This window comes from Haemaphysalis longicornis, unplaced genomic scaffold, assembly GCF_048455015.1.
Source record: "Haemaphysalis longicornis isolate Haplotype H1 unplaced genomic scaffold, Haemaphysalis longicornis Haplotype H1 scaffold_3, whole genome shotgun sequence".
Taxonomy (NCBI): domain Eukaryota; kingdom Metazoa; phylum Arthropoda; class Arachnida; order Ixodida; family Ixodidae; genus Haemaphysalis; species Haemaphysalis longicornis.
This window is the reverse complement of record NW_027526335.1, coordinates 19,859,511-19,887,113: the sequence shown is the minus strand read 5'-3', so window position 1 is coordinate 19,887,113 and position 27,603 is coordinate 19,859,511. Positions and strand designations below refer to the sequence as shown.

General features: G+C 46.8%; 2 protein-coding genes across 5 annotated transcripts in view; both read left to right on the top strand.

Moving 5' to 3' along the window:
• The window catches only part of LOC144174086 (beta-alanine-activating enzyme-like), a 41,559-nt gene that overhangs the window by 2,874 nt on the left and 11,082 nt on the right, over positions 1 to 27,603 (top strand). For 2 of the 4 annotated variants that reach the window (XM_077702530.1, XM_077702531.1), the window contains exons 1-9: positions 13,045 to 13,615; positions 13,675 to 13,798; positions 18,161 to 18,384; positions 18,901 to 19,090; positions 19,601 to 19,830; positions 22,135 to 22,235; positions 23,183 to 23,560; positions 25,114 to 25,211; positions 26,816 to 27,291. In XM_077702530.1, the coding sequence (XP_077558656.1) occupies positions 13,395 to 13,615; positions 13,675 to 13,798; positions 18,161 to 18,384; positions 18,901 to 19,090; positions 19,601 to 19,830; positions 22,135 to 22,235; positions 23,183 to 23,560; positions 25,114 to 25,211; positions 26,816 to 27,291 (2,042 nt within the window). In that variant the 5' untranslated portion in view covers positions 13,045 to 13,394. Of the gene's footprint in view, positions 1 to 13,044; positions 13,616 to 13,674; positions 13,799 to 18,160; positions 18,385 to 18,900; positions 19,091 to 19,600; positions 19,831 to 22,134; positions 22,236 to 23,182; positions 23,561 to 25,113; positions 25,212 to 26,815; positions 27,292 to 27,603 lie in introns of those variants that run through there. The other 2 variants (XM_077702529.1, XM_077702532.1) reach the window with 2 other exon arrangements.
• On the top strand, positions 1,684 to 5,452 carry LOC144174085 (uncharacterized). The gene has a single exon (XM_077702528.1). It carries the CDS (start codon positions 1,826 to 1,828, stop codon positions 5,270 to 5,272), a length of 3,447 nt encoding a protein of 1,148 aa, XP_077558654.1. The 5' UTR covers positions 1,684 to 1,825; the 3' UTR covers positions 5,273 to 5,452.

Below are 27,603 nucleotides of genomic sequence, written 5' to 3'. Positions count from 1 at the left end.
TTTTATTGATTCTGACATCAAAACATCACTCGTAAATTAACAGAGATTGATTGATTGATTGTAGGGTTTAACGCGCCGACGCAGCGCAGGCGATGAGGCGCGCCGTAGTGGAGGGCCCCGGATTAATTTTGACCACCTGGGGATCTTTAACGTGCGCCGAAATCTCGCACACACAGGCGTTTTTGCTTTTCGCCGCCATCGAAAAGCGGCCGCGGCGGCCGGGAATCGAACCCGCGTTTTTGTGCTCAGCAGCGCAACGCCTTAGCCACTGAGCCACCGCGGCGGGTATAACGGAGATGGCCTAATGGGCTTATTAGTGAAGCATCTGAGGTTGACAGCATACGAAGACGAGGAAAACGAAGAAAGAAAGACTGGACGAAGTGCTAAACTACAACTGAATTTTTATTCAAGTCAGATTGACATATATATACACCCTGACACAGCCAATAGGGAGGCTGACAAAACCGAACAAAAACACTTGCCCTCTGCCCACTACGTAGCTTCACTAATACATTCTATTTCTTTTTTCGAGAGTGCAAACGACGGCATGCTGATGCATTTGTTGTTAAGAAGGTGAATTTCAAGCACCTCAATCACTTCGCATGTACTTGTCCTTTTCTTTGGAAGGGACTGTGCACTCTAAAGAGCGGAGAGAATGAATAATGTTTTTCTTTGCTCGCAACAAATCACTCCTGTGCCTTCCCGAGCACCACATTTTTTCTCTGCCCCCGCGATTCACCATTGGGCGAAGCTTGGAAAGTTTGTTAGGCACAGAGATAACGTCAACATCTCTGCACTGGCGTTTATGGTAGACGTGTCAGCGATAGGCTGAGAGATCAAAAACCTTGTTATAAAAAGACTTGTTTCTGGACACCCAAGTTCACCAGGACACCCAAGTAAAAGTAGTGCTTCTGCTCCGCTCTCAATGCAAAGCGCTCTGTTATATCGATCGCCGGTCATGTTTGTGCCTCACTTTTTTTTAATACGTCTGCTGGCATATAAATTGCACAGGAATGAGAATGGGGGTGCTTGCTCTGTCTGCACTGCATTGTATGTGTTGGCAATTTGCAGCACTCTCAACTATTGTATAGGTACCTTGTCGAAATTAGCTTTAGTAGTGATTGTGAACAACATGGTGCTGCTTGATTGTACTTTAACGCTTGGAGTGGTAAGGTGCGTACAGGAGCCTAAGAAGGACTGTGTTGACGCAGTCTGTTTTGTTTTACAACTGTGATGTGTTTTGAGAGAAGGAAAAGGTGAAAGTGTGGTATGGGAAAGGCAAAGTGGTGGACAGGAGCAAACACTCGGAAAGACGCTTGTTTGGAGCTTCGTTTCGTCGATCTTTCGTTTGTTTGCTAGATGCGCTCACTGCTCCTCTGCCCCATGCTGTCTATGCAGGATCTCTGTACGCGTGGGCAGCAGCTTTCACGACCTGCAGGAGCTGGAGGCTGTTGACCTGAACGAGCCCACTGGCTGGGTCCACATCGCAACTAGAGATTCGGCGGGCAACCCTGTGCGCACATTCTTCGTGCAGATTGCCGTGTTGTCGAACCACCAGAACGGGCGGGACACCCACCTTCGCCAGATCAAGGTGCACTCCCCCGTTCAGCAGGCCAACGTCTCCAGCATGCCCAAGGTCAACTTCACCAGCGTCGGCTGCCGCTCCTTCAGCTGTATCCGCTGACTCATTGGTGCAGCTGCTGGAGTGCACAGCTCAGCTTCACCCGAGGACTCTTGCTTGCTGTGCTTGAAGCTTGCGCTGTGTCGCCTGTGTTGGTCCTAGCTTGAGAGGGGCATAATTGAAGACACGTTGAAGGAAGTCAAAATGGAAGACTTGTTGACGGACGTGAAGTGCATCGTCAGGTCCATTTTGGTCACTGAGAAGGGAGGGATGACTATTCCGCAGTTAGAAAGGGAGTACAGGTCGAATGAGGGGCAGCCTGTGCCTTATGCTAAATTTGGTTGTAGAAGCATTCGTGAATTTCTGAACAAAATTTCCGACACTGTAAGAATCGCAAACGTTAACGGCGAAGAAAGGGTTCAAGCAAAGGGTAACTCTGATTTAGAACACATTGACCGTATGGTCAAGCAACAAAAGCCAAGTGCGACAAAGGCCAAAGTTAAGCACTCTATGGTGCACAACAGGTCTCAAAGAGGCAGGCCTGCATCAAGTTTCGGCCAACGAAATCGATTCCGCAACCAAGGCACCAGGCAGCCACTGCCAACACCTGGGCGAACTCAGCAGGCAGTCATGCGACCTCAGCCGGCAGCCATGCGACATCAGCCGGCAGCCATGCAACCTCGGGCAGCAGCCTTGCAGCCTCTGCCATCAGCCATGCAGCCTCTGCCGTCAGCAATGCAACCTTCGCACTCAGCCATGCAACCTCCACAGTCAACTGTGCAACCTTCTCAGTCAACGGTGCAACCTCAACCTCGGCAGCCAACCACTCAAGCTGAGTGGGCAACCGTGCCACCTCCTTTTTCCAGAGAACTGGAGACATCGCTGTCTGAAAAACCAGAGATGTTATCATCTCTGCCTGAAAAACCAGAAACCTCATCTCCTCAGCCCAGCTGCACTTCATCTACAAATAATGAAAAAGCACCAGACAATCTGTCGAAACTCCACGACCTGTTGTACAAGAGGTCTTTTCCTCGCAGTGCTCTGAAATCTCGCAGTGCATCAAAAATGGTCTCTGTCGAGGCTGACACAAATGGTCAGGCTGGAGTTCAAATTCCTGACAGTTCCAGTCAAGGCAGTGTCACTCTTAGTGTTCAGCAACTGCTTGAAGCGGCCGCTTCTACCTCACGTGCACAAGCTGACCCCCAGGGGGCGCCGAATGCTCCCCAGCATGATCACACCGTTATGACAAATGCCGACCCCTGGAAAGGTGACTATTATGTCGGAAACGGCCTGGCGCAATATCCACAACCACTTGCCTCTGCTCCCACTGTGGCCTGCCTCCCAGTCTTCCGTCCTTGGGGGGCACCAGTTTCTCCCTGCCCCCCAACACCCCAGTCAGAGTCTGGAATTTTCGCCGGTTTTTCTGCTGTTCAGCAACAGCGAAGTGTCCTGAATCCCACTGCGGCTGAATACAAACCGGAAGTTGCCAGAAAAGCTGAGGGAGTCTCCCTACATGTTGCACAGGCTTCAGCGACCGCGCGCAAAGTGCTTGCTGACAAGCAGACACAGGCTGCTGGCGGCGTGGAAATGAGGAACAAAGAAACGTCGACGATTGATTTGGCCATTGAGATTCCACCGGGCTTCTCTTCTTGTGTGAGGTCCCTTCTAGAGAGTAATGCCAGTGGCCTCAGCATCGAGGTACTTCTGGAAAAGTGCCGTCACAAACTTGGCGATGATGCTTACTTCATGCAGAAGAAGCTTCCTGTTGAAATGGCTCGAGATGTTTTGTTTGCTGTGCCCTCAGTGTGCGTCATCTCTGACTCTGAAGGGAAGTTCAAGGTTATGCCTTGCAGCGACAATAAAGGAGGAAAGTCTGGGTCAGTCCTGCCAGATGACCTCATCCACGGTCTAATGTCAGTGCTTTTTGACTACCCTGAAGGCCTCGACGCTTCGGACCTTCTTCATATGCACGACAGGCGGTTTGGCAAGCATAAATACCTTCTGGATCACTGCCAAAACACCTTTGACTTTGTCCGAAATGTGCTTGTTGCCCTGCCCTGCACTTCTCTGGTGTCGCATGGAAATGGCAGGTACACCGTGAGCGTTTACAGAGAAAAGCTGCAAGATGACTGCCTCGCACTCGTCAACGGAAGGGCAGGGCCCCTTTCGAGCGCCGCCGATGGGTGCGACTCCTTAGCAGAAGTGAATTCTTATTCGACGCAAGAGGTGCCTCAAGACCAGCCGTTTCCCGTCATCGTAGGGGAGGTGTTCAACCCGGCCGTATTCTACGTGTTGATTACTACGAGTGACATGTTCACAAAGTTTGACACCATGATGTCGGAACTTGACAAGTTTTACTCCAGCGCAGCAGGCGACTTCTATGTTGTGCAGTCTAAGGACCTACGGCCCGGCTTGGCTTGTGCTGCGTTGTACGCTGATGGAAAGAAAGCGGTCTGGCATCGGGCAGTGATAAAAAGTGTCCGAGTGCACAGCGCATACGTCACCTATGTGGACTACGGCACGGTAATGTCCGTGAAAATTGAGGACATACGTAGGCTGCGGGGTGATTTCCTCGAGCTGCCTGCTCAGGCAATCAAGGCTGCCCTGGCAGGCGTGAAGCCCAAAGGGGCGAACACGTGGCCCTCGGAAGCCAACAACCGCTTCTTGGAGCTGCTCAGGAGGGGGCGGTCTGGGCAGTGCATGTGCTCTGTTTGGGGCAAGGAAGACGACACCCACATTGTGGAACTTGTGCAAAAGTTTGAGGATACCGAGTACTCCATCGGTGATGTTCTGGTCAACGATGAACTGGCAGAGAGGACGGTGGGTAGCGGACCCGGGGCCACTGACAGCTGCATAGAATCGTGGACCTTTTCCGGAGGTCTTAGAGTCCACGTGATCACTTGGGATGCGGAACAGTATGTGTCCGGAATGGAGCTTTCGAAACTTTGGGACGAGCAGGGGGACCTTGTGACGAAGACCCTTGCAGAGAAAGGGATCCATTTTCCAACCACCGTAGTGGAGAGGAGGCTCAACCCCGAGCTTCACTACCAGATCTGCTGCAGTGAAGGAGCTCTGCGTCCCGGCGGCATCCACCTCTACTGCCTGCAAGCTGTCCCGGACATCTTGCGACTCTTGCAGCACCCGTCGCCATCGTTGCTGGCTGAGCTGGAGCGCAGACTGGGCCGATCCAATTCCTCGACCCAGGACTCCGTGTCCTCGCTTCTGGCCACAGTGCCAGGCAATGGCTGCAAGGGGGATGACACGTTCAGGCAGAAGCTGTGCTCCAAGCTTGAAGCTTGGAAGAAGCGCAGGGGGGAACTGCGAATGGCCTTGTACGAAAAATCCGATCCTTCTGTATTGGCAGATCTGGAGTATGCTGAAAAGAAGGTGGAATCGATCGCTAAGGTTCTCAACCAGCTCGACACTGACACTGGCACTCTGAGTATGGCAGAGGACCTGTCGGGATCATGGCCTAGCATTGACTTTACGGATAAATGTGACAGTGGCGCTACCGGCGACGTGTCTGAAAATGTGCATAAATTAAGTGGCGCTACCAACATAAGTGGCGCTACTGACAACGTCTCTGAAAATGTTGTGCATAAATTCCAAAACAAGCTGTTGGAAGCACTGAAGGCTTCAAAGTCGAAGTGAAAGGATTCATATTCGTCTGACGTGCAGTGGATGCTTCTTGACATTGCCCCACTGACTGGCATATGTGTGTGTGTGTTCATTACCCTTTTCATTTTATTGTACCCAAAGACATTTTGACGTCTTCATTGTAAATACCCAAGTTTAGGTATGATTTTAAATAAAGGTGCCTGTGAGTTGTGATCTTTGAGTATGACCAACTGCCACATTCCCTGTACACGAGGTTGTCCTAGCACATTTGTCCTAGCACAATATACTGGGGATTAGGACGGCTTATCTCAAACCAGACTTAATATGCTCGGGAAATTGCATCACAAGAACATGGAGTCACCACTGGTTCAGTATAGCCTCATTTAAAAGTTTGTAGACAAACGGAGAAGCAAGAGAATTGGTTGGGGTACTAAATAAATAGCAAGAGAACATGAAGTCTGATAATTTGTGTGTACCTCACCGTTTCAGCTGTAAGGCAAACAGGTTTTTTTGCATACTTAGAACAGTGAAATTCTGTTGCACTGTTGCTTGTTTGCTGTCATTACATTATACATGCATGTTTCACATGCCCAGGGCATTGGACTTAATTGTTCTGATATGTTTAAAATTTTACTGCATGGGAGCATGAGAAAAGTATTGGGTTGTAGTGTTGCATGTGTAGCAGCATTCCTTTTTACTGCAAAGCAGTATATGTCTAACTCCCCCAGTTTTCAATCCTGTGTAGCCGATTTACTCGGCGCCGCTGCGGCGCTCCTCCTTGCCACTGCTGACCCCACTTTCACAACTGTCATTCCCCTCACCACCACCGATTCCTATTTCGCAAGCTGCCCAATCGGCTGATAACGGTGGAAGTGCCCTTATCGGGCGTTACCAGAGTAACTTGCCGGCTTTGAACGCCGACATGAGCCGATAATTTTTCAACATGAAAGGCTTTCCGCGCAATATTTTTGTCCGTGTATTTCGCGCCTAAGCACACGCTCATCACTGGTTTCCGGGTTACGAGTGTACTGGTTGGGGTGGAAAGGGTTCGTGCATGCACAGGTAGTCTTCATGCTACCACCGATGGCATGTGCAGTGTGCTGGCAGGAAATTTTAACCTGGAAGCCTCGCAGCTCATTGCGACCTGTAAGCTGTACTCAATGGTCGCGCGGTTTGGGTTTGGGTTGGTGTGTTACACAGACAGTGAGATGCTTACGATGCAGGACGGAAACAGACAGCCAAATGCTTGTCCACTAGAATAAAACTCGAGCCCTTTCGGGTTTTACCTCCCTATGGACAGATGCGTGTCATTCAGTCGGAGGAAGAACAACGGGAATAGAAGGAGCGTCTGTTGGAACAGAAGCGCAAATTGGTGCGAAAATAGCAGAAAGCCGCTGTCGCCACCATTTACACCGCACGTTCTAGCTCGCCGAGTAGCTGGGAATCTCTCCCAGATAAACAGCAATGTCGACGTGGGCCAATATTTTTTGTTCAGCTTGAAGGGCTTTCAGAGCAACAATTTTTGCAGTGCCTTTCACTTTTAAGCACGCTCACATAACTAGTTGCTGGTGTATCAGGCACTAGTTGTGAGTGGAGGGAAGGGGGAAGGGTGCACGCGCAGAGATAGGTTTCATGCCCTCACTGATCACGTGCCTTGTGCTGGCGGGAGGTTTAAATGTGTACGTCCACCACCCCATTGCAATGTGAACTTTCCGGTGCCCTCCGTGGTCCAGTGGATTGGGTTGGTGTGTTACGCAGACACTAAGACGCCTATGATGTGGGAGGGAAACAGATAGCTCCATGTTTGTCCACTAGAATAAATCTCGAGCCCTTCAAAGTTTCAACGGCCTAAATGCTAATTGCTTGATCGCGAATTACAAGCAAATGTGTTTTGTTTCGTGCATTTCGTGCACTGCGTCAAGCTTTGCAGCTCATCCTCCTCCAAAGAGTGGAAGGGCACTAATTTTTTCTCTTTTTCTTTTCCTTTTTCGTTTTTTTGCTAGTTGCCTCATTACTGTTTCGCATCTCCTACCTAACAGTGCAATTGGGAAATTGCAGATTGGCTTCCTAAGCAGCCATTTTAACTGTTCTCTGTTAGTCACCTGGTGTTGCTGTTGAACATCTTTTATCTGGCTTGAATGGTTTGTTCAGGAATACATGCCATGATAGCAGAAAAAAAAATCCCACATGTACCATATACACACTCGCAGGATGCCTTTCAGGAATGCCAGGCACAAAAACTACTGAATGCCAGACTGGTACACATTTGTACTTTGGTATTACAAATCTGGGAAGATGGGCATCGTATTAAAATTGCATGGATCCCGAGCCACGAAAACATGATTGGCAACATGAAGGTACGCGAGAAAGCATGGGAAACTTTCCACCTAGCTGCGGCTCTGGACTTACGACATGGTGGAGGAACTTCCATGATCCCTATGGAGGTGGATACTGCAAAGGTTCATATATAAAGTAGGTCCTGTGTGGTATACCTGAACAATTTCGCAGGAACTAACCAGAACCTGCCTCGTACCTGGTCCCGCAAAGAACAAGTCGTCGTACGGCATGTGCAAGCAGGCGTATTAAATAATCCATTGCATAAAAAACGACACCGAAACAAAGTTAATCAAGGAAACTGCATCACATGTGGCGCAGCAGCTCATCGTCTGGACGTGCCATGTTTACCGGAATCTTCGTGAACATATTCTACTCTCTCTGAAGCCCCTCAGGCCTCCACAGTACTGGGAACAAGTGTACTCCACTAGCCACGCAACGCAAGGCGGAGGAGACACTTCATGCATTTGTTGGCTTTGTTTTCCATCCCGACAGATTGAACCCTATCGTTCCTGGAACACGCCCTTCCCCAACACTGCCCTCTAACCCTCCTCCCTTTCCGAACCCTTTCTACTGCACAGCATAGGCTGAGAACTAGTGAAAATAGACGTTTTGAACCAAACAATGCAAGGTTCATTCCTCCGTAAAAGAAATGTGTACAAACATTGAATCTGACTGCAAGTGATGGGTACATCGAACACCCACATGCATTACAACTATCTACGGCTTGTACACAGTTCATTTGTCGATTTCATTGTCATTTCCTTCCATATTTATTTCTTTCTCTTTTTATCCCCACTACCTTCCCCCCAGTGGGAAGTAGCAGGCTCAAGGTCACTTTCTCAGGCCAACCTCTTCTCCTTTTCAATGAACATTTACTCTCTCTATATATATATATCCATGCAGGCTCGGAAGGCTGGGACCAAATATCCTTCTTGCACTCCCACGCTTTTTCAAACCTCAGTGCCCCTTGCTGCGCTACTGAAAGAGCAGTTTTTGTGTGGCCTTTCAAACAAATCCCAACCGTGCTTGTAGCTCGGGAACTGGGGTTGAAGTGTGGCAGAGAGCGCTGGCAGAATCCACCCTTCCAAACGTTTACCCTTCGTGAAGGTAACTTGGCAACGTGTGGGTTCAATACTCCATGATCAACCACCATCGAAGGGGCCATGAAGAAAAAGCAAAAACTTTTTTATATTTGAAAAAACTAGGCTTCAGTACCTTGCTTAGCTCCGTTACAGCCACAAAAGGTGTTTTTTAACAAAATAAAATGCGAGAAGTATTGGAAAGCTTTCAAATTTTGTGCTACAGTGATGTGTGATGGGCAGGAGTAACGTCATATGGGTCAGCACTAATAACATAATTGTCAGTTTGTTAACTGCGTGTTTGCATTCGAGTGACGCAGTGAAACGTGTGGAATATCGTGGGGTTCTTGGGGGCAACCTAGCCAGTACTCCGGCATAGGCCACCACGCTAGCTCCTGGCGTGTCAGCCACATGCGCTCCCGCACCTACGGCAGCCCAGCGAGGTTCGCCGATACGAGAACACAGTTCGCGCAGCCTGCATGCCTGTGCCGCACACGGACCGGTGGTGCCATCTCTCGGACGGGCGCCGACGAACCAGTGGAGCACCGGACCGGTTTCAGCGCAACGCATCTCCCCGGAACGCGCGCCGGCTCGGGATCGTGGGCGGCAGTTCTCAACGTATACCCACAAACGGAACTAGACGTCCGACTACAATTGTCCAGTCCTGTGTCTTGGCGATGGTTTAGGTTGGTGGCCACACAAGATTCTGGGCGTCGTAGAAAAGTTGTCAGGAAGTGGCAACTTTTCATGTTTTCACTGCTTCGTGTTTTCTTTAATATCCCCATTATTTGTTCGAAGTTTACGATAAAACTGGTATTGTTATTGAGACAAAGTACGTCTTTCTCACGAAACAAACTGGTATTTTGTTTTCATGGCCCCTTCTTTAGTGCGAAAGATTTCAAAGAAGGATGTGATTGCCAGCTAGGAACAGGCACTAACTTCCAGCTGATTTTTATATTCCTGGCAACACGAACAGCTTACAAAGAATCACACGAACAGAGAATTCTACAACTTGAGCACGCATAAAAAAGGCACGCACCCGTTATCTGCCACCTAGATCGTACTGCCCCCAAGAAGGTCAGCTACTTTGTGTTCAGATTCCCGGCCGCGGCGGCCGCTTTTCTGATGGAGGCGAAAAGCAAAAACGCCCGTGTGTACGAGATTTCGGCGCACGTTAAAGATCCCCAGGTGGTCAAAATTAATCCGGAGCCCTCCACTACGGCGCGCCTCATCGCCTGCGTTGCGTCGGCGCGTTAAACCCCACAATCAATCAATCAATTACTTTGTGTTCAGAGGTAAGGAGGTCATGCTGACGCAATTACTGTCCTTGCGCTCCATTTTGGCTGTTTCAGCAATCTCCTGGGTGTGCTGATTGGTGAGTGCTAAGGGAACAATGGTATGTACTCACACTTGTGGCAATAAATGTCCAAGTTTTCATCAGGGCTATTTTTTAGTGTATTTGTATGTTCTCACAGGTGGTAGGTAAGGTGCCACCAGTCTGGCCAATTCCAAGCCAAACACAGAAAGTGGCAGCTTCAGGAAGGAGAACTGAGGTGCTGGGACAAATGTACAAAGTTTGCTTGAGGTCCAGTATATGCCATTACCTGCAACAGAAAAGGATGCTAAAGGGGTCCTCGGTCATCGTGGTCCATTGGGTCACTATGTGGTCTGTAGTGCACGTTTCACTGTGAAAGCCTTTTTTTTGTTTAACCTCCTCAGGTGGCACATGACATAGAGCACGGTGCCGTGTGGGCTAACCAAGGTAGTGAGTTGGTGCCAGCACTCGATTAGTTGAAAGCAGATTTGCATATAAGACCTGGCTGCTCAAACAAATCCTGGACTGTCCCAGTAATTGCTTTATTCATGAATTCCTAGCTTACATTAAATAACAGGGATTAGCTAACCCTCCCACACCATTCTAAATGGTGGCTGCAGAGGGAGCAGTAGCGGATGGGGAGAAGGAAAACTCATGTCGCATTGTGTCATCCCACACGTACGTTCCTTATTGCGCACAGCCGTGTCAAAGACCAAGGCAGCCGCGATAGCAGCTCAATGTGCCACTCGCTTGCAGGGTGTCCTCGCAGCGAAGCCTTCGTAACTTGGGGAATGCTAGAAAAAGAATGCGGTGCTTGCTGTAGTGCTGAGGTGGAAGCTAGGAGACAGCTTCACAGCGTTCACACAGAATAACTTATGTTCATGGAGATCTTCAGGTAAGTGAAGGTAGGGTATCCGAGAATAGTGTGGTAGGGTCCCCATCAATGGTCACATGAGAAGCTGTGAATTTTCCCTAATTATCTAGCTGAAATAGACCATGAAGATAACTTTGCTTTATTCGAAAAATTGAACAGTTCATAACTTACAATTTCGTTTGGCATGATGCCGTGCTCCCATTACGAAGAAATTTGCATTTTAAACTGTCTGCTTCTTAATTAATTACAGTCTTATAACATACTTATTGGGGCAGACAACAAATGTGTTGACAGCATGCTGTCCACAAGAATGCAGTCTAGCAGGGTGTGGAAATTGGGCTATCGAGCCATTTAACCTATTGAACGCTATGCCAACTAGAATTGGCATAGTAGCCTGGTCATAGGTACTGTGTGCATGCTTCGCCGATTGTGAAGTTTTATATATTTGACTTCACACGCTTGAGCATCAACGTAACTGAACATTTAATTCTCTATCAAGTCTGCCACAGGTTCCTGATATCTCCTGATTGTGACAGTGCCTGGCCATATAAAGAAGGGCTGTAGGACTATTTGTCGAAAGCTATTCGTAGTAGGGCAACCCGTTGTACGGTTATTCGTAATAGGGCAATTCGTCAAGCTGACTATTCGTTGCATCGACAAATGTGTTAAAAAAACAAGTGGGCTAGTTGGTACTGGTTCACTCTACTACTGCACGAAGCAACAAACTGAGGAAAAGATACACGAGCACAATGCAGACTAACAGCACAATGTTATTGAGAAAGCAAGCAATTTATAATAAAAGACCAATCCTTCGCACCTGCGCAGAATGAATGCATAGTACATTTTTAAAAACCTGAAAAAGTATGCAAATAACATTCATCAAGCTCCAATGCATGTAGTACCTCATGAGGCACTCTTACTTCTCTTATCCAAAATAAAGCAGGGCTGTCTCAATGTTATCAAGTATATTGTCTCATAGCCAAGGACAATGCAGGGTTCTTCAAAGAATGAGGTTTTTTGGAGCGAACTTGTGCTCCGCGCAGAGAACTCAGAATACGCAAGCATTCAAGATGCAGTCAAAAGACGATCGTGGGTAAATCGAATGCCATGGTGTTTCATTTGCTTGAATTTACCTATAGTGCTCTTGGTATTAAAAACATCGATATAGATCAAGAACATTTTTATATCCAGTAGATGCTTTGCCCAGTTCTTTGGTTCACAGTGCAAAAACTCCTTTGCGTACCAGCATTTCCCCGCCTCTTTCAGACCTGATGACTCCCACAGTAACTGCGAAAAAAATGCTTAGACCAGTTATTTTATAGCATTTGGCTGGTAAACTTATATTTATCCTGTCAGCTGTGAAAGTTTGTACAGTAAGTTGCAGACTCACTGAACCACTAAATTATCGGCCTTGAGTGATACGATTGGCCTGGTGAACACGCAGCCTCCCATGCACTGTCAGTTTCAGGGTGAATTGATTATTTCTTAGGAAGTGTCTGGCTTTTATTATTTGCACATACACGTTTGTGCTTTAAGCCCTAAAAAGTTCATTACGTTTTTTTTCTTCTGAACTACTGGATGTACTAGCGACAACTAGCCCACTGCCCTACGCGCCCAATTGCACTGCTACGAAATTGCCCCATTACTTTCGACGAACGGTCCGTAGCCCACTAGAGAAGGCATTGCCGTCATGTCAAGCATAGAGATTACAAGAGGTCGGCGAAAACGGCGCAACATCCTTGACCATTGCTTTTAATACCATCACTACAGGACAGTCATAGAGCTAAGTCATAGGACCAGCTCCTGAATTCTGTTTTTTAATGCGATGCAATTCGCAATAAACTCGCAACACATGTTATTCGGTCGATGAATATCCTTTCAATACGCAAAATTGTATGCTGTCTTTATGATGCATTGAATTCGGCAAACATGGGGAGGGTTTTTTTGGCGGGAATATTAATGTCTCGGTATGCTTTTGAGCTATGAACTAAGTTCCTATTCTTTACATTGGCTATACCACATTTTTCTGCTTTTAATTTAAGCGCGCATCAGCTGAGACTTATTGTCGACTTTCTGTAGGTTCTAGGTACTGTCTCTGGGAAAACACATGAAAGCTTGGATGGCATTGGCGTGGAAGCCAAGCGGCGATGACTTGTTTCAAGCCTGAGCGCCTGAAGCCTAAAGTGCCGTTGGCGTCGTCGAAGGTTCGAAGCGTCAAAGGCTGTTTGTGTCCAAGGCTGTACGTAAATATCGTTCGTGCCGCACAAAAAAAAAATCCTTCTTGCTCTGTAGTACAAGCGAAAACCTCCTTGTACAACAAGAAGTACAAATTTACAAATTACCCAAATTACAGGGGCAGCTGAACCCGGAAGAACACGAATTTGCCGTGCGGTGAGCCGGTGGCGCTCGTGTTTGTTTTGGTTTCGACTTGAACAGCCCACGCGCCCACGCTGTGTCATCGGTTGTGGTAACTTGCAAATTCTTGCAATTTACCCAGGCAGAGTCGCGTAAAGAACACCCGCGCGAAGTGCTGCAGTTAGGCCCCGAGCGATGCGAACTTTGTACGACCATTTTTTGTCTGCAGCTTCGCAGTATCCGTCGAGGACCGCTGTTGTGTACGATGACGGCTCTACTAGGTATTCCGAGACGTATCTCGAATTGTCACGCCGCTCGGAGGAGCTTGCTCAATTCATCGCAGCACACGGTGTCTGTCGTGCAACCATAGCCTGCCTCTGCGAGTCTTCAGCTAGCGTCGTCTGCGTTATCCTGGGGTATGCTGACGATGGTGCATGCATTTTTCGCTGTAACCCACACTGTGTTCCATTCCCAGGGTGCTGAAGTCGTCGTGTGCGTTCGTGTTTTTAAGACCAGAATGCCGGGAAAACTGCCTTCAAAGCCTGGTGGATGAGTCAGGACCCGTTTATCTGCTGGGCGAGCTCTTCCTGTACAATAAGGTATGCTCGACTGTCGCCTCGCTAGAAGCAAAGCAAGCAAAGCATTATAACAAAATAATATAGACTAAAATTTTTGATTCAAGTTCTGCTGAATGCAAAAAGTGTTCAAACTGAAGTAAGTCGAGTGATAACTATGCATTGTTCAAAGTATTTAAGAAAAAGGGGGGGGGGGGGGGGGGGGGGGGAAGGGAGCCTTCTGAAATGCCAACTACTGTGCACAAACAGCCGAACAGTTTGCTGAAAATTATTATAAATTTCTGCATTTTGCGGCACCGAAGTGTCATACGTCAGCCATCACTTGTTCTGGCACCGAGTTTGTGGTGCTCTAGTGCGTTATAATTCCTGCAAGCTCATTATTAGCTACAAAAATGGAACACAAATTTGGGCAAGGTCCTCGGAGGGGTTGCCAACTCACCCCCCTACCCGGCTGGGTAAAATCAAGACATACTGATCAGCTGCAGTTGCGAAACGACAACAGCGAGGATTGCTGTACTGGATGGGAGCAGTCTGTCTTGATTTTTACCCAACCGGCCAAACCGCTTCCACTCACTGACTAGCCAGAGTCACTGTTAATTATTGATAGTGACGCTGGCTAGTCAGGGAGCGGAAGCAGTTTGGCCGGTTGGGTAAAAATTAAGACAGACTGCTCCCATCTAGTACAGCAATCCTCGCTGGTGTCGTTTCGCAACTGCAACTGATCAGTATGTCTTGATTTTACCTAACCGGACAAACCGCTTCCGCTCACTGACTAGCCAGCGTCGGAGTGCCAGCGCACGAGCCGGGTAGGGGGGTGGTTTGGCAACGCCTCCGAGGACCTTGCCCAAATTTGATACCGGCCAACGTGTTGCTTTTGCGGCTGCTTTATTATTCTGCTTTCAGCAACTTAGAGACGAAAAACAGGTGCAGGAGAAGCTAGGGTGCTGTCTTCATAATACACCACCCTCAACATAGACTTCAGAAGCAACTTTCATGACCACCTAGAGCCATTTCCTTCCAGAGGATTAGTCTCACAAAAAATGGGGTCCAAAATTGCACATCCGAGAGATGCCACCAGCCACATCAAAATTAATTAGCCCGCTTGTCGGTTTACTTTAATGTACATGTGGCCAATGGGGAAGGGGCCAACCACTTTAAGCTTGACTGTTGGAAGCTTCTATGACACACTCCTGACTTCATGGGGTCACCTGGGAGGTTTGGATCTGTTAGCTTTTAACAAAGGTTTAGTAAGTGTTGCCAAATCACCCGCCTTACCTGAAAGCTCATGTCATGCCTGCATTGTAACTCGCGGTGGGAGAGGTCTGTCTTGATTTTTACCCGACTGGCAAAACCGCTTCTGCTGACCGACTAGCCAGAGTCGCGGTTGTTGATTAATCACTATTAATTGTAGATTAGGAGACAGAACTCTAGCGAAGCCTATGTAAGGACGAAGCCCAAGCCAAAACAAGCAATAAAATCCAGGCGAAATTTCAACTGAGCTAGATTAGCGATTTTTAATTGACAGCGACTGGCTACTTACTGAGTTGGTAGCACACTTGCTTGCCCTGCCAGAGGCATCCATCACTCACTGCAATCTATTTTACTTTGTTGGACAAATCTAGGGACAGGCAGGCTCCAACCCAGGGAGTTACCTCAGTAGTTCCTGATAGAAAGGTGTTGCTTTGGAAGGCATACTGAAGTTGCATTTCTCCCTGTTTTTATCGTCTGCATACCTCCCTTGCACATGGCGATTCCAAAGCTTTTCAATGAAGCCCTGTTTGAAATTTTCATGAGCAAAACATTGGAATACTTCAAGCATCATGTCGTTCAAGACGAATGGAGATAAGCATGTGCCGCCCAGTGCAATTTGTATTTCTTGGCATCAGGTGAAAAATTTGACTTCGCAGACATTCTGTATTTAGGCCCTGTAGAGGGCAGTACAGTCGAACTTTGTTATAACAAAGTAGCATCAGGGCAGTAAATTAGTTCGTTATATGTGATATTTGTTTTAACAGTGTGGGTAAATATCAGCTTCAACAAATGGGCAGTCTGGCTAGTGTAAAAAATCTGAGATACAAAAACACTATATGGTAGGCTTGGAACCTACTATAAACGAGGTAATCGTTCCCTGTCTCCTCATGGCATTTCGAACTAAACGTACCAGAACACGAGAAAGTGAAATTACAACACAACAAAGTGTGTTTGACAAAGCAGGCCTGCATTCTTATTTAGTATTTGTAGTAGGATGTGATCTTCATCAGGTGGCTTTGCACAGCCCCGAGCAGGATGAAGTTTTCCACATTTTCTACGCACGGAAGGGCATTTTCTACTTTCGCAGTTTTGGACGTCGAGAGTTTTTTCGAGTAGCTTATCAGCCTTCCAGAAATATTTCTTCATTATAGCTGATATCGCATGCGGCTCTAGCGGTTTCAGTTTCGTTATAAGCAGAATAAGTGTCACTGAAATGAAGCGTGGCCAACCAAAGCGTGGCCACCAAAGTGCCGTGGGCGGAGCGCACAGCGGCGTGAGAGGTCGTGTGACACTATCACCTGGCATCCAGCGAGAACGCAGGGGGTAAACATGAAGATGTGCTCTGTGAGTGCACCGTCTGTCTCCCCCGTCTCTGAGTGGGCTCGTAGCTCAATCGGTAAGACAACATGCTCTCGCTCCGTTTCTCTCTTCGTTCCAGGTTCTATTCCTGGCGGTGCCAGTAACTACTTTTATTTGTTTTGTTTTAGTTTTCTGTTGACACCAACGGTTGCAACAGAACCCTTGGGGAGTAGAGGTAGAAAGCTCTGCTTTAAAATAGAGAATGGGCATGCAATGCCGTGGCCACTTTTCTGCACTGAACTCGTGACATATTATGAGCAACTTGTTGCGATTGGCTGAGGCTGCAAAATCTAACGAAATAAACACGGATTTTAAAGTTGAAAGATGAGCTATTTGTGATTAAATTTAGGGCACGTCCTTTTTATAGGAGTAAGCATAGTGGGGTAGACAATGAAAGTTATGAACAAACACATACCGTACTTACCCGATTCTAACGCGCACCTTTTTTCGACAAAAATAGGCTGAAAAATCGCATGCGCGTTAGAATCAGATACGAAACCGAAACTGCCAAAACAGCTATAATTTCGTTCCACCCATCGCCATCACCATCTCAAGATGGCGTCAAAGCTTTAGCAACAATTTTTCGGATCTAGGCGCCTAGGCTTTTCTTTCGGCGTTCACACAAATCGTCAAATTATTCCAATTGCGCGCTTGATGACAGCAATGGCAGCAGCGGCAACGAAGGTGCGCCGCTTCCGCGGCTAACGAGCGGCTCCCACGTGCTCACAACGAGCGGTTGGCTGAAGCGTACGCCTCTGGAGAAGCTCGCGGGATGGGCGTGCGAGGCGTGAGCCACGACCCCATCGAACATGGTTGAACGTTAGTTCAGAAGTGTGGCATCGCGAACGCGCTTGACGGCACCGATGACAAGATGTTGCGGTCAGCGGAAGGCGACAAGCAGCTCTCGGAGAGCGACGAGGAGTGAGATGAGTGAGATTACTTCGGGAAATAAATCGCCCGTTTCTCTCCCATTCGTATTTCTTGCTCACAAAGTTCCTTGCGCATTACAATCGGAGGTGCAAGTTTTTTCGGTTTCTTGCCTGGAAAATTGGGTGCGCGTTAGAATCGGGGGCGCGTTAGAATCGGGTAATTACGGTAAACATAGGCACCATTGCATACGGTGCACGCTATGCTGGCTGAAGCTGCACAGTGGTCAGGCACATTGGGCTTGTCTGAAATGACACTGGCCAACTGGCATAAGCGACATCACTACTTACATTACCCTGCTTGTCGAGGATACCCAATCTTTCACGAGAAAATATTTTCTACCATAACAAAAATAAGCCAGGGTCAAATCTGGCCAGAAACGGAGCATGTGCGGGCAGCAGTTCTTGAGCAGTATCGTCGTGTCATCTATGGAGGGGAACAATAAATGGAAGACGTTTCACCGTTCACAATAGCCATAGTCGACATATCAACTCTTGTTTTAATACCGTCCCTGAATACGTCATGGCAGACTTCATGAAACACGATTTAGCGGGAGAAATAAAATTTTGTCTTAAATTGTTTAATTTTCCAGTGAATAAAGCATCGTGGGATGCCGAACAAGTGCTTGGGGCACTATAAAACACCGAATCTTTCGAATAAAACAAACTTGTAGTTTGTCTTTGTGACCCCTTTAACAGGTAGCTAATGTGCTTCAGTGTCATGCGTTCCTTTTTTTCAACAGGGCTGTGTTCTAGCAGGCCATGTGTTTTCTCTCAGGTTCATTGTGCAGACCTTTGCTGTTTGTGTTAATACTTTTTTTTCAAATAAACTTTCTTGTTGGTTTTTCAGTGCTTTCGTTCTGGGTCTGATCAATGGAGAGTGCTTGGTGCCTTGTGGGACGATGCATTTGTACTGGCCAGTCATTGCAACAACACGAGCGAGCGCCTTGAGAAGCCATTGACATTGCTGGAACCACTAATGGCGTACGTCATGTTCACATCGGGAACTACAGGCGAACCAAAGGTGGTTCGAGTGCCCCATCAGTGTGCCTTGCAGAACGTACTGCATTTAAGGTAACCACCGTCATGTATCAAATGTTGGGTCGCGTTTTACGTGCGAGTGCCTGAAAGTGTTGTGCAACAGGTGGCCCCTTTTGTAGGGTTGGGGTTGGTAGAGGAGAATATATTTAGTGGTATCTTTTGGGAGGATCGCCAAGGCTAATATTTTTGTTAAAGAAGGCTTCTGTTATGTATACATTTTTCAGCTCAGCTAACTCAGTTAATAGCCCAGATACATGCTGCAATCTCTCAACACAGTGTTGAATTGCACTCTCACTGCTTTTAAGTGGGCTGCACTTGATGATAATTCAATTAAACCAAAATCTTGTACTTACTTTAAAATGATTTTAGGTAATTACCCGGTAGTGCATTATAGCTTCCCCGAGCTCCATTCTTCGTACTGCCTTGACTATTTGGGCATTGTCCATTGGCTTCCAAAGGTAAGTTGTTGACTGCATGTGAATCCGTACACCTCAGTCTAAGAACTGCATGGCGCAGTTCTCATTCTGTATCCTTTTTTTGATATTGCAGGTCAATTTTCAACATCTGCGAGGATGACGTGATATTTCAGGCAGCACCTTTGACATTTGACCCTTCTGTGGTAGAAATCTTTCTGGCGCTGACAACGGGTGCCCAGCTAGTCTTGACTTCTGGCACTGTGAAGCAGATCCCCCGCGCTGCCACTCAACTGCTCATCGACAACCGGGTTACTGTCATCCAAGTGAGTTGACTGGATGACCCATTCCACTACTCAGTAGCAGCACTTCTTTCATTTCTCTTTTTTTCATACCTTTGCTAATGTTTTGTCATGTGGTATACCTATCACGAGTTTATTGTGAGCATTTTAGTATTTAGGCAGTTCAGAATGGCAAAAGCTGGATGAAACGTTATGCCCGAACGAAATGTATGGGACGTCGAAATGAGCATTGCAAAGGCGCGATATCTAGGTTCCTCACACGTCAGTCGCGCTAGGCAGGGCAGGTTCTCAGTGAGCTGTTGATGTTGGTCACCAATCAGGTGAGAGGCATCTAAGTGCTGGACCAGTTTTCCCCACTCTTGTTGCCTTATGTAGCAGAAAACATTTGAAGATCTGTTTGCTTTAAGCAAATAAGGGTTCGTACTTTCGATTGCCCAGTGATCTGAAAGGAAGCACTGCTGACTCTTGTACTACCATTCCCGTATCCATATTAGCTGTATAGTATAAGCTGCCATATTTCTTTTTGCTCTACAGGCAACACCCAGTTTCATCCGCAGTCTTGGCATTGATCGCATCAAAAACTCACTGCTTGCTAAGGATTCGTGCCTGCGGATTTTGGCCTTTGGAGGAGAAGAGTGTCCTTCTGTGGACTGCATCAATTCGTGGAAGCATCCCGAGAACAGCACAGAAATCTACAACCTCTATGGAATCACGGAGGTTTCATGCTGGGCAACATGCCACAAGATTGGTCCTGCAGGTGATGGGTATGTGTGGTTTTTTGTTGTTATCCCTTTTGGTTGCCTGCTGTACGATTAATTGTTTTGTGGGTAAAAAAGAAGTCTGCCTTCCTTGTGCGTCGTGTAATTGTCATAAGTTGGTGTCACTAAAGGGGGGATACTGGTCTTAAAACAACTTCTTCTAATTTTCAAGTAAACTTTGGGAAACTTGTTAGTCTTGTTGCTTTTTTCGTACCTATTTCAAATATTCCATTATTTTTTCAATTGGTCAATTATTTCCAAGGTAATTAGAGATAATTCTCCATTTTTGGAGGAGCAATAGACAAAACAGTGTTAGTCATGAAACTGCAATCTTTATATTTTACAATGCTATGAACGATGGTGAATACAATAATCGAAGCAGTTTTTTTATGCATCGCGTGGAACTAATTTTACAGCTCATCAAACTTTGGTGGCTCCAGTGGCAAGGAACCGTTTTGAGTGCCCATTTCAAACGCCAAAGTTGAAAGAGCTGTAAAATTAGTTCCGAGTGATGCATCAAAACACTATTGAACTCACTAGGGTGCATAGTATGTATTGGAAAATATAAAGATTACAGTTTTATGACCAACACCGTTTTGTCTATTGTTTGACCAAAAAAGAATTATCTCCAATTATCTTGGGAACTAATTTTCCAACGAAAAAATAATGACATAGAAATCGGTGGAAAAAAAGCAGCAAGTCTGATAACTTTCACGAAGTTTACTTGAAAATTAGATGTTGTTTTAAGACCAGTGTCCCCCTAAAGTCATCACCACGGAAGGTCTCTGCAGCTCATTTCTTTTTCACAGCTTCTATCAACAGTCAATGTATGTGTGCTTTGGGCTTGTATTTGTCTGTAACACTTGAGAGCAGATGCATTTTGGTGTACCAGGCCCAACAGGACTTATTTCTTACAAGTGTTTCGTTTACTTTTCATCACTGAATAAAGGCTGAGAGGGGATAGGGCTACAAGAGCGTCACCCTTTTGGCTGTAATAAACGTACAAGTTGCCAGTTTGCATGTGTGCCATGAAGTTGCTATTCACCGTCTTGGGAACGCGTTTCTTTGGGCACTCTCGCTTGGAACTAAACAAATGATGCTCAGTCTTATGAAAACAGTGCAATGTCATTTTAGGTGGCAGCTGTCACTTTTGCAAAACGGTTGCTACTCATTTGTGCCTCACGTCCTCCTTATCCGTGCTTGAGAGAATCTTTTGGGGGCACTCGCTGCGGGATGTGTTGCGTGATCAAAGTGTCGCCCTTCGGCATCACTTCTTAGCTACCAAAACATGTTTGAGGTGTTGACTATTCGTGCATGCACTGTTGTCGTGTGACACTATTTACAGTAGGATGCACGTGCCCTTGCGGCATTTTTACACTGGGCACAAGATTTCTCTATCATGTGCATATTTATATTGTGCACATGATTGCTTAATATTTAAGCATTAGTAACAGGTCTTCGAAGAGATGATTTATGAGGGCTATAGGTTGTATTCACTTGCGAGGCATGCATGCATGCAACCATGTGAGTGCACTGTCACTGGTTACGCCGGGCTCCGCAGGTTGGCGGTACTTGTCTGTGCTAAGCACATGATGTGTGTGTTGGATGTTCTGAACTCTACCTCACGGAGCACAAACTAATGCCTCAACTCCAATGTAAGTGCGATTAATAACATTTCTGTTGACATTATCGTTGAGAATCGGGTTGAAACGGAGCAGACAACGCACTCTGGTGTCTTTTTTTTCTGTGGCGTGTGGGTGCAGTGGCACGAGCCACGCCATATCCGTAGTGCTTCGGCCATGTTCATGGCTATTTCCAGTGTTCCCAAGCGGAGAAATTGACAGCTAAACTTTTCAGTGAATGCCATCTATCTCAAGCATGCAGACACTGTATGCGGGATCTGTTATGGTTGACCCAAACTTGGTCAGGTTTCCCCGAGCTCTTCAATGGCAAGAAAGTTGCGTGGCAAGTTGCATCTCTGTGTACAGTTATAATCTGGCATAGGGCACAAAATATTTCGCCTGTTGAATGACACCAAAATGCAATGTTTACTACGGGTTGCAATCTCTAGGCACTTAATTAAAAGTGCTGTCAGGGTACGATTGCTGCTCACTTAGCAGTGCTGACAGCCGGGGCCCATTGTTTTACTTTTTCTGTTAATGAAGCTGCTGACTTTTAGGCTGACTCTGGCATTGTTGTGGAGCACCTTCTGCTTGAAACTTTCGTGTAAAACTTGCCAGCAGTAAACCAAAACACAAAAACTGTAGTCTGAGCACCCAGTTTATTTCTTTCTTTTCTTTTTTCCTTCAGGGGAGCAGTTCCCCTGGGTGCTCCACTTGACGGAACAGTGCTGGAGGTGAGGGACGACTCTGGAGAGGTCGTTGAAAAAGGCGACGGCACACTGTTTGTTGGTAAGATGAGCAAATGATTGCAGGAGTGAAAGCGCAACATCTCTGTGCTGCTATTTTTTGTTCAAAAGCAATTTCTCTATTTTTCTTTTAATTCCTAAATATAACTTATTATAGCGCATGGCTTGGTGCAGAAAGTGAGGCAAAAAAATTACCGCAGCTTGCACCAGTGGCCTTACACCAGTCTCCAGCCTTGCACCACTGGTGCTGCTGGAGAAACAGCAGTGCGGGGGTCGACCTAGATTCTCCCCAAACTGACCGCGGGTCCCAGGAGAGAGGGAGCAGCTGGACTTCAGCAGTGCAAAACCATTTTGGACAGCACTGTGAAGCAAAGATCATTAACATCTGTACAGTGTTTTGTTCAGTAGCAGTTGTCATCATCCCTTTTGTTGTCACCTTCCTGCGTCACAACCGTGTTGAAGCACATCTTGAAGCATCGATGGACAAGCACTCTTAAAGCGCATTCTTGCCTCGGTGTGGGCCTCCACTTCTTCATAAGCTGGTCCGGCAGCCATCTCCACGTTTGGATTGTGCAGGGATGGCCTGACAGATTCGGTGTCATCATCCTTGCCGCGTCAGACCTGTGGCGCATCGGTCGCTACACGACAGCGAAGGCGGGAGCCCCTGATGTGGCATAAGCCCACGCGCAATCCTGGACACTGCCGGGCTGTCACCTCGAGGCACGCGCTCACGTGCGCTCGGGGTTTTCTGTCTCCACCAGGCGGATTTGTGTCGGCCTAAACAGCTCGGCTGTTAAAAACCTGAAACTGGGGGAGGGGAGGAGTACATTTGGGGAGGAAGGATGCCAGCAAAGGAAATGTGGCATTTCTGTTAGTGGGTGTGTGCACTGCTTGTTCTCATATGTCCTTTTGCATCTGGTTACTTGAACATCATCAGTATTGGCGCATGTTCCGTCCCATTCACCGGCAAATGTTTCCACACACTCCCAGGTGGATCTCTGCGACGTTGCCTAATCGGAAGCGAAAAGTGGGAAAGTCTGGATGCCTGTCAGATGCGAGACACTGGGGACATTGTGAGGAAAACTTCCGCTGGACTGATGTTCCTGGGAAGGAGAGACTCCATTTTCAAGTATCATGGCAAGAAGATCGACCCCACGCGTCTTGCAAAGCGACTCGCCGGGAACCGACTAGTTGAGAGCTGCCACAGTCACTTTGCCAGGAGGGAGCAGCTGCTGTATTTCTTTGTCGTTCTGTGCACCGGTTGTGAGGCCGAAACTGCAGTGCCGCAGCTCAGGCAAGAGATGGCAGGAGAATGCCTGTGCCCGTTCCGAATAGAGGCAGTTCATGGCTGGCCTCTTACCAGTCATGGTGAGTGTTTTTCTGGTGCCGGCACTTATGGCAATGCATGTTACACTTTTGGATTGTGCTTCGTGAGCTACACGATTTGGCCTCTTGGTATGATACACGTAAGTGGCTGTTGGAACTGCATGTGTGGGTGAGAACTGTTTTCAGTCTGAGCAAAGCCATTGGGTGCAGGAAACCAAACCAAGCAGGGAAACTGGCTTGCTGCACTGTCCTGAAGTGTGAGCGTCGGCTTTCCTTGTACTATAATGTGGTTAGTTGGAACCACTAGCACAGCTTTTCTAACAGTAGCAGCATCATTTAAGTCACAGTTGCCGATCTGTACATGTGTATCCTCCATCTGCACAGTGGGCTGCTTTTCTGCTTTTTAGCATCAGTAACACAACCTATAGATGTGTTTTTGGAACATTTTGCTCAACATGAACTTGGCCCACTGAAGAAAGGGGGGGGGATTCTCTGTGTATAGTGTCGTTCTCTTTGTATCACATTGTAAGCTCTTTCTCTAGTTTCATTTTTCTTTTGCACAGCGTTGCTTAGTTCTATGGTTTAAGTCCATGGTTTAAAGGGACCCTGCAACACTCTTTGAGCAGTTCAAGTAAACCTGCGCGACGTTTAGATTACACTGCCAGGAATACCTGAGCCAAATATTACACGTGCACGTGAAGCGGTGAGCGCGCAAATCGATGTGAAAGACGCGGAAAAACCAACCGCTCTCTCTTCAGTTGTCCTCATTATGCATCACCTGGCATGGCCTAAGGGACGTCACGTAGGCCTTGGCTGCCCAATCGGCTGTCACTGGTCAACTTCGCGGCTAGATTCTCCCATTTCCGTCGTCGTCATTGCTGTGTACGAACCTCTTCTATGCCTGAACCTGTAGGCACAGTTTTACCGTTTCTTTTGTGTTTTGAGTGCGCGCGGAGTTTGAGTGATGAGCTCAATACTTCCCTTTCAACGGGACCACTCGACTACAAACAATTATTGCTTCAATAACGCCCTACCAGCCCGAGCGCGCACTTGCGAGCAGGCACCCATGCCTGTTTTTTTGTGGCACCAGACCGGAAATAGGCCCCTCCGCGTTGCGGAGAAGAGGAGAAAACTACCCGGCATGTGATATATCGAAGGCCGCCGAAGAGAACGCCGCGAGCAGCCCCCGCGCAGCTTTCGTCACGTTATTCGCTGTCGAGTTGAGAGGGAACGATTATGCGCGATTTCTCATCGCGCGTAGTTTCGTTAATTGTGAACGGATTTTCATAATTCCTGCGGGAATTTCTGGGACAATAGACTTTATCCCAAAATACATTACTAGTAGTCGATGGCAAGTGTTGCAGGGTCCCTTTAAGTGAACACAAAAGTGCATTGCTTACAGAAGCACATGGGCTGGCATCTTGAGGGCCTCCGGGCATGCCAGAGACCACATCTTAGAGGCACGCCCTGTTGCTTTATGCAAGCCTACGCATCAGCTTAAGCCGGCGTTCTGAAGAGCACCCTCATGTTCCCTTTAACAGTGGAGCGCACTGTACAATATCGAGTAATCACTGCTTACTTTTCTGATTACACAGGAAAGGTTGACATCAGGGCCCTCCTCAAGTACCACAGGAAACGAAGGAAGCCACAGCATGGCTCAGATCCACTAAAATTGCTCACCAGACTTTGGAATGTAGGCATTGTCTTTTTCTTTTGTTATCTGCGTCTCACTCATTTCAGTTTTTGTCCGCTAGGTTATTCTGTGAGAGTGTTACCATGTATGGTTTGTAGGTACAGTTGAACCCCTTTATAAGAGACACGTACCGGGGAGCAGTTTCTGTCTCTTATACGAGATGTCTCTTATAAGCAGGGAACCATGTTTTCACTTACTACTGCGATGCTTCTTGATTGGGAGCTACGCGAGTGGGAGAGCCCGCATGTGCGGTCGCGCTCCAATGGATGGCAGTAAGCTTCAACCACTACTGTAAGTTGCATTTCCATTGGCAGGGCTTCTCATCGTCATTTCATAGTTGACTGAACCACTCTGTGTTTGCTAAAGTTATAATAGATAGCGACTGCAGGTGTCTGTTGTCCGCCTGTGTTTCCACAATGGAAGCAACTGTAATTAGTGACTGGTGGCACTGTATCTGAAGTTAAAATGTGTGTTACAAGCGAGACTGTCGATTAAAGTTCAAGGATGACTTGTCCCTTATAACCAACTGTCTACAACCGAAAGTTCAAGGATGACTTGTCCCTTATAACCAACTGTCTACAACCGATGTCTGTTATAAAGGAGGTCAATTTAAGGGGGCAGTTGGGTCTTTGGGGCCGAAAAACGGTCAAAAAAAGCGTTTTCTCAAAAATGGAATTTTTGGCCTCCACGGCCATTTTTCTAACAGTCTGTAAATTTCCTCATCAAAAGGCATCATATTTTGTTGTTATTATATTATAATAGCATTTTAAAGTGCACTCTACAGCTCAGTTAGCGCAGAATTCGATGGTGAAACGGCACTTTTCTTGCAATGCAAAGCTAGCATTTCATCCTCAGATATCTTGGCACCCAGAGCAGGTACAACTTTAATTCTTTTTGCTTCTGATACCAAAATGTGTGGAGAATACAATATAGGAAACAATTTTTTTAAATGGAGGCTTTGGAAAATTATTATTGTGTTCAATTGGCACCACCTGCGAGCCATTTCTGGCAGAGCGCGGGAGAAGCGAAGTTCCCTGTGTTGTAAAACGACCAGAAATAGCTAAATCAAAAAAGTTCTTCCTATGTTGTATTCTTTAGTCATTTGTCTGCCTAGCCACGTGGTAATTGCCATTCTGCATGGAGTGGTTATTTTGTAACGGTGTCCCAAAATAATGGCAATTAATCATTAATTAACTCAAAATATAATCAGCTTACAAAAAATCTAATAGGAGATTTGAAATCAGCACAAAAAACTCTATAACGCAGTGCAGTTTCATTAAAATTGGTTGGTAAATAAAAAATATAGCTCTAAGACCAGTCTGCCCCCTTAATGGGAAAGATAGGGCAGCCAACCATGTGGGTGAATAGTGTCTCTTATACCCATTTGTCTCTTACATCCGTGTCTCTTATAACGAGGTTCAACTGTACTAAGGTTAGTCTGTGAGAGTGTCACCATGTATTGTTTGTAGGTACTAGTATGTGCAAGGTTAAAACTAAATATTAGTAGTAAACTGTGCACTGTGTTTGTCACAACAGGTCAACCTTGTGTCCACTTGTGTTTTTTTTTCACTCTTTTTTATGTTTACTCTTTTTTTCTTTTTCAGGCCTCATTGGTACAAAATGAGGATGCATTCGTGCCTGGAGACTCATCATTTGTTGCTGCTGGTGGGAACTCGCTGTGTGCTGTGAGCATTTCGCAAGAACTGGAGTTTGCCCTAGGCAGACCACTGCCTCTTCTCGTAGACAAGATCCTAAACGATAACTTTGGAGAGGTTGAAGCGTACCTGGGCGCTGTGTTTCAAGCGCATGGTCCCCCTGTTCACTCGGCTCCGAAGCACCAGAAGGTGGGACCTGGAGCTGTTCGAACCGTGGTGCATCACCTGGTACCCGCACAGACCACGTCTTGTTTTACGTGCATATCGAGGTTCGAGACTTGGCAGCATTGCAGCTGTGCTCAGAGGTGTTTCAAGCCTGAAAGGAAGCAACATCGGGCTCTTGGAAGCCTTAAAGTATCTGAGAAGTGGAAGTTTGATCTTGGGAAGTGCATCGATGCATCACCACTCGTTGTTAACTACGAAAGGTCAGTTCCTTGTTCATAAAATTTTGTGACGTTGTCTTGCATTTTCATTAATTTATTCGCACTGTCAGAGTAAGGCTGGGACTGGAGCAGAATTTTCATGTGCACATCGGTTTGCGTTGCAACAAAGTTGGCAAGAACGGGAAGCTATTTTTCTTTTTTCTTAGATTGACACTTCTAAACAGGCGCAAATTGGAAGCTACATTTCTTCAGGGATGTTGCCATTGTCATCAAACCATCATGTTATCATTACTTTATAGATCCTTCTGGTTTTTGTGAGGGCACACTATTAATGCTTTGTTATTCTGGGATATT

Excerpts from the sequence above, each read along its gene's own strand:
- LOC144174085 (XM_077702528.1), top strand. The coding sequence starts at position 1,826 with ATGGAAGACTTGTTGACGGACGTGAAGTGCATCGTCAGGTCCATTTTG.